Genomic DNA, 13,080 nt, shown 5'->3' on the forward strand with positions numbered 1-13,080 from the left:
TCACCATATATGGATTTGGTATAACCGCCGTCTACCGTACTATTGCTTCAAAATAAAACTTATCCTATCCTAGAACATACCATTGAATACTACTTAGGTATCCTTTCACTTACTCACTTCAACTACGTATTTAACTTACATTGAAATAAAACCTTACAATGAAACACATACATATCTTTCCTCATATGCAAGATCGTTTGAACTTATCAATTGAAGTTATCTTTGAGCAATAACAATAGTTCACTCCTATAAAAAAAAATCGCTGAAGTTTTATTTTCAGTTTCAGGTATTCTATTTAACGCATGTGTATGGGTCACGTATTCGAATTATTACGTAGGATAGCTACAATGTCCTTGAAAATGCCCGGGCCCTCATAGCTTACGAAATACACGTTCAATTATTTTTTATATTCACATTACTTCTCGCACTCGGCTGTGTCCTTCATCGATATACAGGGTGTTCATTCCTAACCTGGTACACATACTATGTTCCGGTTGTGCGCCATTTTGCTCCAGAGGTATGTGCACCAAGATGGCGCACATCCTTAACCCTAACCTGGTACACATACTATGTACAGGTGACGCGCCATCTTAGTGCACATACTTCTGGAGCACCCATAAAGCACCCCTTTACAATTTCAATTTTATAGTGAAGTCAGTTCTCAATATATCTCAACCAGGTTTGTTGTTATTTATTTAATTAGTAATTGTTTAAGTATTTTTACTTTATTCAATACATCTGTGAGGGCCGATACAATATATGGTATTCTTAAATTCCTTTTGGAATTTTAAAAATTCTCAAGACTTTATGGACACCATACATATTTTTATGAACAGTATTCAGATTTTTACTCTGAGCAGAACAAGGATGAGCTATCACTGCTAAGTGAAAAAAAAACTATTTTTAGAAGAACAAAAATCGTTCCGGCTTGGCATTAGCCTGTCCAATAAATTGTAGTATAATATAGAAATTTTTGACAGTATGCTTGCATAAAAAAAAGAATAACAAATGGAAACAGATATACATTCTATACCCATTCTATGTTATAGAATGCGTATGTGTATATTATGTATAATGTGTACGCGATTGTTTTCATGTATCCTTCCTTTTACCATCAAATTGCTATTGAAGCAGGAACTTCGAAACTTGATGTTGAAAATACATTGAATTTTCAAGTAATTTTGAAGTCATTACCTTTAAATAGCATACACGTTATGGGTTATTCTTTCTTAAATTTAGCTATTGGAAGAAAATTTTATTCTAATAAAAAATTATTATTATATTTATAATAATAGTTTTTTAATGTATTGAACAAATAAAAAAAAAAGAAAGCAGTGATGAACAATATTAGGACCTGAGGTTGATTATTTTCACTACGAGCATAATACTGTGCGTCACTCGTTCGAAACTACCGAACTAACGACAATTCGCTGTTGTTTTGCAGAAAGTGAAAATGATGCAGCAGAAGAACCAATAGTGCGTTTGGAATTCAATCAAAAAAAGTTTTTCACTCAAAACTGTAAATCAGTTTTTTATCAAAAAACTTCTTTAAATTTTTTTATCGATTTTGACTGAATTTCAGTTTTATCTACTTATAAAATGTGTTGAAGCTGAGGTGGATTGTATATAAATGGAATCTTGTCGTTACTTGCAACCACGTTATGCATGATAATCTTGTTCATTCCAATCAACTAGCGGTATACAAGCGTAACTTAAAATTATTGTCGTTGTTCTCAATACGAAAATCAGAATAAATATGTTAACCTGAAATCTTTCGGCCAAGCATAAGTAATATATAGTGAACTTTAATGCCACTTGTTTATTTGAGTGCTTTGTGACTCATACTTCTAAGAAATTCTATCCGTCTGGTCAATTTTTTTCTCAGATAACCAGGGAAATCCCCCGAAAATTCTGTTTTGATTTCCGGTTCAGAAGCGCATTTCTGTGACACACGCAGCCTATAGAAGATAGGAACAAATGCTTTTCCTGACGCCATTCCCGTCTTTTGATAAACTCGAATTGAAGCTGAAGTTTGTGAGATCTGGTGCTTAAAGGTGAAGACAAAGGACAGTGAGTCAATAAATATGACCGATGTCCGTTCGATTTTATGATAATTAAAAATACAATCGAAAATAATTAGCATTTCATCGTTATTTCTGTTTTATTGATACCAATATGACGCTGGAGTTGATTTCGTTAAACTTTATTTTGTTAAATAAAGAAGTTTAAACTTTAGCGTTGACCCGTGAATGTATAATAAAATACTTATATCAAGACAAAATAATACGAGGTATATTAAGAGTAATTTCTGAATTTATTAGTTTATATTTTTATTTCAACAGCATGAGATTTAGCTACCTTTCAGTGTATTCAAATTGTTATTGATGTTGAATATGGGGATATATTGGTCCACCGGAATACTAGTTTTTACTATTTGTTTTACCATTGGAGAAGACATCCAGAATGACTGGCCAACATATGAACGCCCAGGCAATACCACACAACTATGTTATCTTTGTCCTCCAGGATTCCATTTAGTGAATCACTGCGAATATTCAAAAACCGGCTTATTCTACTTGTAAAAAATGTAAAGAAGGGTATTTCACTAGAAGGTTTGATTTTTTTTATTGTTTAAAAATAATTAGTATAATATCGTTTTTATATTTAATAATATGTACGGTACATGAGATGTTCACACTTTTGCTCCAAAAGAGGCCCTGGTCAAGATGGAGACTCAAGCACATAGTTTTCAGTGTAAAAAACGTTTGGTATTTTTTTCGTTTCGACTTAATCTTAATTCTTATCTATTGTAGTTGAATACCTTCAACTGGACAATTTATAAATTTGAAATACTTGAGTTATGTAAGCAATTCTCAATACTGTGCTGATAAATAATTTAAAAATTTAAATTTTCCAATTTCTGTTTCATTTTATAATTTCTTTTTGGTGACTATGTCAATTAAATGATAATATGTATTTATCTCAAAGCTGGAACAAAGATGAATCTTGTAAAAAAAGAATCAAATGCAAGTCCACTGACAACAAATTGGATCAGGAAAAGGTAATCACACAATGTTTTATGCACATTCAACCATGAACAATTTGTGAATGTCTGATTATTATGTGTATCACGATTGGCAGTAGATAATTCCTATTATTGTAAGATATCACTTTACAAGATTATTTGTGTATTTAGAGTAGACATTCTTTATGTCGTCATAAAACAACAAAATCAGATATATTTTGACTATTGAGAAAAAATACTAAACCCATTTTTTTTTGTTCAATTTACAAATTTAAAAAAGTGTGTTATTGTACTAAACACAATAATATTTTTTAAGGATCACTGTTGTTGTCCCGTAGGAATGATTGAAGAACATGGACATTGTGTTCAAAGAATTTCTAAGCATAGAGCTCATCATGTGAAATGTCAAAGACATCAAACAACATGTCCAGCATGCCCTGAAATTCAAGAGAATATGGAAAGTAGGTTCATGAAAAATTGAGCAATACATTTTTCTAATTGAAAGCTTGTAATAATATATGAGCCCATATTTCAACTTACTTTGTGTTCACCTACAAGAAAAAATTTCATTCCAATATGTATATCAGATACCTATTTCTATACACATTGTTTTAAAAGTTGTTCAATTTACGGTAGTTAATGTAATTTCAAACTTCTTCCTCTCTATTATATCCTATGCAGCAAAAATTTCAATCAGAAATATGGCATAGCGAAAATGCATTGATTTGGTAGGTGCCACTTTGGTATGCTCATCGTTAACTCAGACTTTTTTATAGTATTCATTCCTAACCATAACTAAAATCACTGCGATCACACAGCCACTGAGATCGCATACCAAAGTGCCACCTATTTTCACTGTGAATATTTTCACTTTTATTCTGAATGACCAATTTTCATAAGTCTGATCGGGGCACAATTAGAATCAATAACTGCATAAAAAGGTGTTACTATTTCTATAGCAAAGTTGGAATACTGGCATCTTGCAGTAGCATTCATGGCAGGGATGATAGTGACATCAATTTTAGCTGGCATAGTCACATGTTGTTGTTTCAGAAGTGCAAAATGTAAGTTTGTCTTCATTATATATAAGTATATGTGAAATATGTAGTATATTTTGATAAAAAGAAATATCGGACCTCCTGAAGTATGCGCACCACGATGGCGCACAACCTGAACGCAGGTTGTGTACCAGGTTAGGGTTCAGGTTATGCGACATCTTGGTGCGCATGCTTCAGGAGCACCTTTTCATCTATAACTCATACTGTCTGCTATATTTCTATTACAGACTGCTGTATTTTTTTTTATTTCAAATTTCTGTGCTTTAAATCAGTGGCAGCTTAATTGTTGAACAAATATCATATACAAGCTCTGCATAAAACATCAAAATTCAATATATTTTTTGATTTATTCAAGAATTCTAAAAATTCTTGAGACTAGGATAAATCATGGTTTAATATTGGCGCGAATCTCAAAGAAATGGGAAGAGGCAAAGAATGAGTTTGCTTCATGATGTACCTAATTGACTTGTATAAATTTTTCTTCTATAAAACCAAAAAAACACCTTGGCATGAATGAGAAATATTACAAAAATCTGAAAAAATCAGGATACTGTCATCCCCAATTTTATCCTATCCTATTAACATCATAGCTTTTTGAGTACCATTGCAGTATTGTTTTGAGTCGAAGGCAAATTTAATTCTAGCTTACATTATAATATTTTTTCAGGTAATGTAAATTTACAAAAATGCACTGGACCAAGTATCAAAACTAACGAAGAAAATGATATTGCTATTCCAATTAATGACAGTACACAAGGCAGTCCAGTGTTTGTAGTCAAAAGTTTACAAAAAAGAGGTTTGTTTCAACACTATTAATTAACTTCTGAAATGATAAAAGCCAGAGCTTAATAACAATATTGATGTTATTTTTAACATCAGAGTTGACTAAAGACAATGATTAAACAGCCTAAAACTGAGTTATCCACGCCAATCCAGATCGGAAAGTAGAATTCCTTTGAGGATTCAAGGACTGCAGATAATATAATTTTAAAACAACTTTATAATGAAAGCAGTTTTGGGCTAGGAAGTCTGTTTATGCGAAAGCACCCCAAATGCAGAATAGAGAGATTCACAATATAAGTATCTATCAGATTGACCTCTACTGCATTCACTCTCTCAGTTATCCTTGAACTTTTGTTTTAACTTTTCTCAAGATTTTTTGTAATTTTTCAGTTTCTGATTCAGGAGTTTCTATCAGCATCATGGGATCCACAAGTTCAATAAACTCACATGATGATGTATGTATCAATTCCATAGAAAATGATAATACAGTAGGCCTTTTCGAGAGTAGGGTATATGGCGGGGGTGTGCATACTTTAATACAACAGGGCCAGATATAAATTACTGAGTGAAATTGAAGTCCGCACCTTTATCCAACATAGGCTTTCTGGTAGTTACAGGCACAAAAATTTTGGTTCTTGAATTAATGAGATGCGTTGTTCGCTTCGTACAAGTTAGCTGTTAGGGCATTGTAGCATCATATGCATAGATAATAAATTGGACTTGGCTTTATGCTTTGTAACTCGTAAGGATCATAATTACTCGCAGGACCAAATTGAACTAAATAAAAACCTTGTTTCGCGAGCCTGTCATTCAGAATTTTTTCATTGTGGGCCGAATGTTGCACACCATTGGTATATGGTATTTCAAACAAAGCTCTTCACAAAACACCACTGCTAAGTCATGTAGTTCGATGGGAGGACTGGAATCTTTTAAGTTTGACATTTTCTACTCAATTTGTTTCTCCCTGGTTGGGGTGATGGTCATGGATTATGAAGCCAATATATTAACCTACATTCCTAGTAAAGTCTAACATACGAGTATGAACTTGCTTTGAACAAATTCTTCAAGAAGCTCATGGCATTCGGTGGACTTGCGTAACATTGCTCAACGATGTGTCTCTTTCATTTCTAAGCTTTTTTGATGCCCATGAAAATTTTAGTTGAAGATATGAACAGACAACTGCATTCATCTTTCAAAGGACGTCCCAGGTCAAAGATAATTGTGAATAATAACTTGCAACATTCAGCAATGAAGTATTTTAACATTTTGCTATTTTTTATCTAACTTATTGATGTTATATATAAAAGTTTACTTTTATTAACCAGCAACTCATGTTCAAGCAAAACCTCAGAGAAAGAATATTTTCATCATTGATCGAAAATGATGATTTCACTCCACTAAGTGGTGAAGATGCAAGGTTAGATGATGGTAAGTTGACGGACGCTAAGTTGTATGCATGTAAAATTAATTTCATATATTTTTACGAAATTAAAACATAAAAATGATGATATGAAACTTAGATTATACTATTTTGAACTCCCTAGAATCGTCAGTCATAAGTTAAGGCCTGTGGGTGGGTTTTCTAAAATGAAATGGAAATTTGATATCAAATGAAAATTTTATATTACCAGTAGATTAAAATATAAGTTCAAAACCATTCGTAGAATAAGATTTTTTAGTTGAAATTTGAAAAGGGTAGTCTTATCAACACAGTCAATTTTCATTGATATGTGATTCAGGGGGGAATTAGATACCTGCCTCTGTATTCAAAAATAGGAATTCAATTCATTTCTAGTTGAGATAATTTCTGGATTTACATTATATTATTGTTGAAAACTGCTTTTTGATAAGTGTTCATATGAAGAGACTGAAGTAACTCACATTGTGCCATACTGTCATTATATGGTTGCCAGTTTGCATTTCTAATAAAAATTTAACATTTCTGAAAAAATCTTTAATTTTCAGCATGTCGCATCATGGAACGCTTGGTTGATCGTGATCCAACTGATTTCAACAGACAGGTTTTGGGTTTGTCAATAGAAGACTGCCTGAGGATTGAAAATCATGGTAACTTTAGCTGAAATTGTTTTAGTTCATGTGACACAATAGTACTTCAATTTGTTGAAATTGTAGGCAGTGGTTCCAAACCGTTTTTGATACATTTTCCTGTTGCCTATTTTGAAACCCAAAAAACGCTTTTAACCATATGTGCAATCTTTAAAAAAAATTGTTAGCTAATGTTAGTGCTTCAAATTGCACTGTTTTTTGACAAATTCGAATAGTTTCTAATTTGTCCATAAATATACTTTACAATACTAAATCACTCAAATATATTTGAAAATTACACAGAATACAAAGTAATATTTCTCTACTTCCTTCTCAAAAACACGAAAATTCTTGCCAAGTTGGGTAGCGGTGTTGTAGGTTGTAGAGTATGGTAGCAGTCCTAGATTTAATTATATTGTGATTGTCTCGCTTAGAATTGAATGTGTTTCATAATGTTTACCTTTTAAAGGTGAGTGAATTTTCTGCAGCATACTTCCTGCTTACTTACTGTTACTGTGTAATGAACATGATTATTTTAGAAAACCACATTCACCATTTAATCCCACAGATATTTTTTTTTTTATTAGACAGGAACTTTGTTCACATATGAAGTTAAGGCAGGAAATTTGGCGCTTCAAAAGGCTAACACAGACAGTCCCTGAACTCATAATGGAACTAAAATGCCGAAAAGAGGAATAAAATTATGGCCTAACTTTAATCCGACACACATACTGGAAGTACTGGAAATTTGATATGACTTTTTATATTAGGTAAAGATGTATCTTCTCAAATAAGACATGGATTTTTAACCTGGAAACAAATAAATGGTTCAAATGCCACTGTAGATTGTTTGATGAATCTCCTACGTCAGGGTGGTAGAAAAGATGTAGCTGATGCAATTGAAAATCAGCTTGATACCAGTTCTATGTATGGTGAGTGAAAACTTCATCGTATATCAAGTTTGGGATGTAGCATATCATTTTATTCATTGATATTTTTCAACATTGGGATGGCGTTTATCTATGGATTTTCATACATGTTGCGGCAAAGAATTGTGTACTGAGATGTGTTGTTTTATTGTTGTTGCTATATTTAATATAACTAAATCTATAAAAAAAATCTATGTCTGATTTCTAATGACCCCTGGTGTTCCTGGGTCATTTTGACACCCCTCTATAATTTTTTTAATATTTCACCAACCAAAAATGCCAAAGACATCATTAATGTGTCCCTAAAAAGCTTATTTTCGTCGCTTTCCACTAAAACGCGCCCACATTACGTAGCGTAAATGCGTCCGACCATATGCCAGTAAGAAGAGAGAAATTTCAAAAAATTTCGAGAAAAAGTTTCTCACTTTTAACGCTGTGGTCGACACGTGATTGATATGCGAGAGAAAGAGTTCTCTTTTAGAAGAGCTATACGTCACCTTCAAGATAAAACAAGACTGGGATTTGTAAGTGAAGTGATATTCGTTTTATCGAAGAGCATTTGATCGCGTGCTGTCTGGTATCTTTGTTTGTTTATTATGAGCCGAAGAACGTTGCTCGCGCGTTCAAAATACTTCGTTTTCAACTAACAACAGACTATTTGGTTATTTTTAAGCTTTGAAATACTCATACAAATAAAGTTGACCTTGTTGCAAAATAAAAATTATACATAAAAAAAATATGATGACATCACCGTAATTAAGAACACTCGGATCAAGCATGGATAATTTAAACTCAAACATTTTGAGTTTTGAAATTGGTTTTGTTCACATGCAGACCACTATGAAATACTATTGACCCCCCAAAATACATTTAATTTAGCCATAAACCCAAATTATGACACAGATCAGCCATTTATGACCGGGCCGAAACCCTAGGGTTACAGTATTATTCAAACCTAATGGGTAATGTGTTATTTTTATTTTGTGTTTCTATCAAATACATTTAACATTTACATATCATCATCTTTTTAGAAACATTGTTCATGCAAGCAGAACTTGATATAGGTAAGTTATATTTATCAAAAAACACATTCATGTATTCACAAGAATATTAGACCGTCATACACAAATAAAAGTTCAAGTGTAGACAAAAGTGAATAATTGACTCCATTTTTTGTAGAAGCAATTGGGAAATTTATGGGTCCCCTTTTTGTTTCAGGTCACCCTGTACAAAAATCTTCCCAGTGCTATGTTTGAATTTTTTTTTTTTTACAATAGAGCTTCAATTACAAATCCATGAACTTTGAACCTGTTATAGATTTATACTTTTTCTTTTCAGCAATCAGTTTATGTGAGAAACACTTGGATATCGAAGATGCTCTGCCTTTATTCAGAATGCAAATGGAGTTGGGTGAAATGGAAAGTTTTCCAGGTTTTAAAAACAATTCATGATTTTTTTAAATAATTTGTGCTAATAAATTACCCAAAGACCTTAATCAAATATTAATATGGAAATACTGAGTGATTCATTATCACTGACAACAATCTTTAAACTTGTGATTTTAATTAATCGCATCTTAAAATTAAATTGGAAATTTATTCCATTCTCCATGACTTTATTTTGAATGGTCATCCGGGATGGTCACCGGTCATCAGGCCTTTTTTTGACAGGTTTTTGATGACAATTTTGCTAATTGTGATGTTTTTCTTATTTGACCATATTATTTTTTTTGGTTGTTATTGAATATTTTTACCATTCTTACACAAGCCTTGATGCCCTGAATCGCCTTGTTATGCTTTACTTCTATCTGATCTTTTATATGGTTAATTCTGTTGCCCAAATTTCATTTATGCATCCATACATCCAAAACTGATTTTCATATTGTGGTTTCTACAATAATTGTATTCTATTATTTCACCACAGTAAAACCAAATTAGTTTATGTCACACTTCAGAAATGGATTTTGGTCAGAGTTTCAAAGCTGTACCTGTCTTTGTCTTGATTTTAGGAGAGGATAGGATTTACATATTTATCCACGGGGAGAGGAAAGTCGATAAGATGGCTTAACCATATGGCGAACCACGGCCTCTCGTCCGGTTACCATTCCATGTAGGGTATGGGATTAGTTAGTTATTTGTTTTCGGAAGCATGGACTTGATGGTGGAGGAAGCCGTAACCGACCAGCGCTTGCGTGAACCACCGTACGGTGGCGAGGAGTCCAGCAATCCTTTCGCACATAATCTTCCCCGCGTGGGATTCGAACCTGCGAACCCACGCAGTGGTACGGTGGCGAGCGTCTTTCTAACGCTTAGCAGGATGAGAGACACCACCACGCCATAATAATACAATACAATAGATAGATAATTTAGATAATACAATATGTCTAATTTTAGGTTTGGCTGCACAGATCCATGTAATTTCCACTAAACCTTAAAATGTGACATAAACCATTTGGTTATACTTCGAAAATTTATCCTGTCAGTGCCTGCGAAATAAGAAAAACAAAATAATTTATAAACACATAGTGTACCATAGTCATAGTCAAGTTATTTCATCAATTTGTTGATATTATATTATTTAACAGAAAAGCGTTCAGACTGTGTTAGAGATGGTCTGAGCAAATGGAAGGCTAAGCAAGGAAAATATGCCACAGTTGAGCTCCTGCTGACCTGTTTAAAAGAAGCAGGATTGATGGATTTACATGATAAAATTTGTCTCAAGTTGAAACTGGATTCATCACATTCCAATGAAGAAGATATGCTTTCACATGCTGGTATAGCCATATTTTTGTTTGTATGATTTTTATAAAATTGAGGGACACCTTCAGAATTAAGATATCATAAGATTGCATAAAACTTAAAATGCAGAGAAAAAATTGAACTGATCCAATGATAGCCGATTATGTGCAAGAGGATTGCAGGACTGCCTGCCATCATAGCTTTAATTACCAGCAAGTCAGTGTACCGGAAATGAACAATTGATCAACAAATACCATCCCCAACCAGGACTGGTAACGGGACAAGAGGCGATTCAGAATATGATTACCAGTCTCTTTGTCTTTCCTTTCACCCAGGATAAATATAAAAATGCTATCTTAAATAATGCTATGAATACCTTTTCATTTTAAAGTTTTGATATCCATTTGTATTTCCGCAGGTGACGAACCAGTTGTGTTAGTGGATGAAACTCATCCCAAGTCCCACAACTATGATGTCGGTGCTTTGCCTCCAACAACCACATGAATCATTCCATTTTTCAAACTTGCCTCAACCATATTAAACTCCTGGAATTAGTCGCAGAAAGGAAGCATAACTAATCCTAAATTTCTCATTATCATGACAAGAAAAAATTTGATCTAATGACTGGGCTTCAAAAAAATGAACTTTTGTTAATATACATATCATATAGTTCATCAATCTTCTGTGCTACTTTGGTATCGTATGCGATTCCAGTTATTTTACTTAGGTTTAGGAACTGAATTCTGTGATAATATCTTTATGAGATTGAGTTAAGCAAGTGAGATAGCATAACAAAGTGGGATCCAATATTCTTGTGCCAAATGCTAATACATTTTTCTTTGAACTTTTGATATTTCATTTTTATATACTCTGAAAGATACACAAGTTGTGTAAACTTGAGATTGTTAACTTAGAAAATTGGCTGTAGAGTCGAGGGACGAATTCTTTAAATTTGAAAACGTCTCAAACTTCTCGGAAATTGTGACCACAAAAACTTTGCAATAGCAGGTCCTAGATTTCAACTCTGGCTCTTGAATATTCATCACAAAATCTTTGCATATGCAAGCCTTTTTCACTCCACACTGAGGTTATATAGTCAACTTACATCTCTGCTTTTGAAAATCTGGCAGCAATATACATTTTGATTATCACGATTGAAATCTGCAATTGTGACTCCAACTTCGATCTCAATAAATTATCAAGCAATTTGTGATCGACCTTGTGATTTATAGGTTATTACAATTGCTTCGTTTTTGGCATATATAGGATAAGATTTACATATTTATCCTGGGGGGAGAGGAAAGCTGATAATACGGCTTATGCATATGGCGAACCACGGCCTCTCGTCCGGTCATGACTTTCTATGTATCAACCATATCCATTTATTAATGTGATAGCTATATTTAACACATATTTTAAAGCCATGTTAAATATTTTATCCATATCTCATTTTATATATCTCAGCATATTATTATTTTCATATATTGCAGATGATTGCAATACTTCATGAATTGTTTTTTATTTGTCTTTTCTTCATGCAGTTTTATGTACAATTTCATCAACCAATACCTATTGTAGTTTTGTTACATCATTCATTTATGAACTTTTTTTCACGAATTTTTTCTTATTTTCAATAATTGATCTTTATATAAGCCACACCCACTATTGTATATAAATATGAAAAGACTTCAAACAGTCAATAAAAAATTGTTCGTGAAATGTTTCCTATCAGTTTATTTCACATTTTAATCCTGATATATGAGTGTGAGTGTGAATGCTCATGGAATTACTAGTTGCTCGATTATCAAACAGTGTTTTGTGAGCTTCTTCCCATCAAGGATTAAAATTGTTAATAAATTGGTCGCCATGGCGATCTCGGCTGTACTTTGGCGACTCTTGGTCTCAAATTGTATCCCAACTGGCGACAAACAGGCAGGCCTTTGGCCAGTGGAGTGCATGGAGTTTAACCCGTTGGCATAATCGTTTAATTGCCAAGTTAAGGGCAGAAATCTTCAATTTTACAATAAACCAACCGTCAACTTATCTTCTAACTGCTTGATGATCCTCAATTTGAGATAAAAAGCACAAGTGTTCCGGGGGCAAAAATGTTTGAGAAAGGCCGAACTAGGATTTACATATTTGTTCTGAGATTCGATAAGATGGCTTAATCTTATGTCAAACCACGGCCTCTCATTCGGTTATCAGTCAATGTCGAGTATGAGATTAGCTAGCCAGTTATTTGTTTTCGGAAGCATGGACTTGATGGTGGAGGATGCCATAACCTGTCTAGCGATTACAGGAACCACCCTACGGCACATGAGTATCCTGAATAAGAAGTTCAGTATACCAGCATGACTGGAATATCTTCATTGATTTGATGATGAAGCATTTCTTCAAACATATCTACCATGAGTAAATGAAATTTTTCAAATTAATACCACTGGCTTGTTTACCTTGCTTATGCATAAGTCTGACGTAAATGACCAAAGCACTAACAATGC

General features: G+C 33.3%; 1 protein-coding gene across 3 annotated transcripts; it reads left to right on the forward strand.

Moving 5' to 3' along the window:
- Positions 1-1,949: 1,949 nt before the first annotated feature.
- LOC120345123 (uncharacterized) lies at positions 1,950-12,463 on the forward strand. Of its 3 annotated transcripts, none has more exons than XM_039414520.2 (14): positions 1,950-2,070; positions 2,343-2,612; positions 2,989-3,061; positions 3,342-3,486; positions 3,985-4,089; positions 4,751-4,879; positions 5,257-5,321; positions 6,192-6,294; positions 6,832-6,933; positions 7,683-7,844; positions 8,873-8,905; positions 9,180-9,272; positions 10,426-10,614; positions 10,998-12,463. In XM_039414520.2, exons 4-14 carry the CDS (start codon positions 3,366-3,368, stop codon positions 11,081-11,083), a joined length of 1,188 nt encoding a protein of 395 aa, XP_039270454.2. In that variant the 5' UTR covers positions 1,950-2,070; positions 2,343-2,612; positions 2,989-3,061; positions 3,342-3,365; the 3' UTR covers positions 11,084-12,463. The 3 variants fall into 3 exon arrangements, with proteins under 3 accessions (XP_039270454.2, XP_077969145.1, XP_077969144.1); XM_078113019.1 differs by having other exon boundaries at positions 3,364-3,486; XM_078113018.1 differs by having other exon boundaries at positions 1,989-2,054.
- Positions 12,464-13,080: the final 617 nt, after the last annotated feature.

This window comes from Styela clava, chromosome 5 (assembly GCF_964204865.1).
Source record: "Styela clava chromosome 5, kaStyClav1.hap1.2, whole genome shotgun sequence".
Classification (NCBI taxonomy): domain Eukaryota; kingdom Metazoa; phylum Chordata; class Ascidiacea; order Stolidobranchia; family Styelidae; genus Styela; species Styela clava.

Excerpts from the sequence above, each read along its gene's own strand:
- LOC120345123 (XM_039414520.2), top strand. The coding sequence starts at position 3,366 with ATGATTGAAGAACATGGACATTGTGTTCAAAGAATTTCTAAGCATAGA. Across the intron at positions 4,090-4,750 it reads TTGTTTCAGAAGTGCAAAAT|GTAATGTAAATTTACAAAAA; the intron begins GTAAGTTTGTCT and ends ATATTTTTTCAG. Across the intron at positions 4,880-5,256 it reads CAAAAGTTTACAAAAAAGAG|TTTCTGATTCAGGAGTTTCT; the intron begins GTTTGTTTCAAC and ends GTAATTTTTCAG.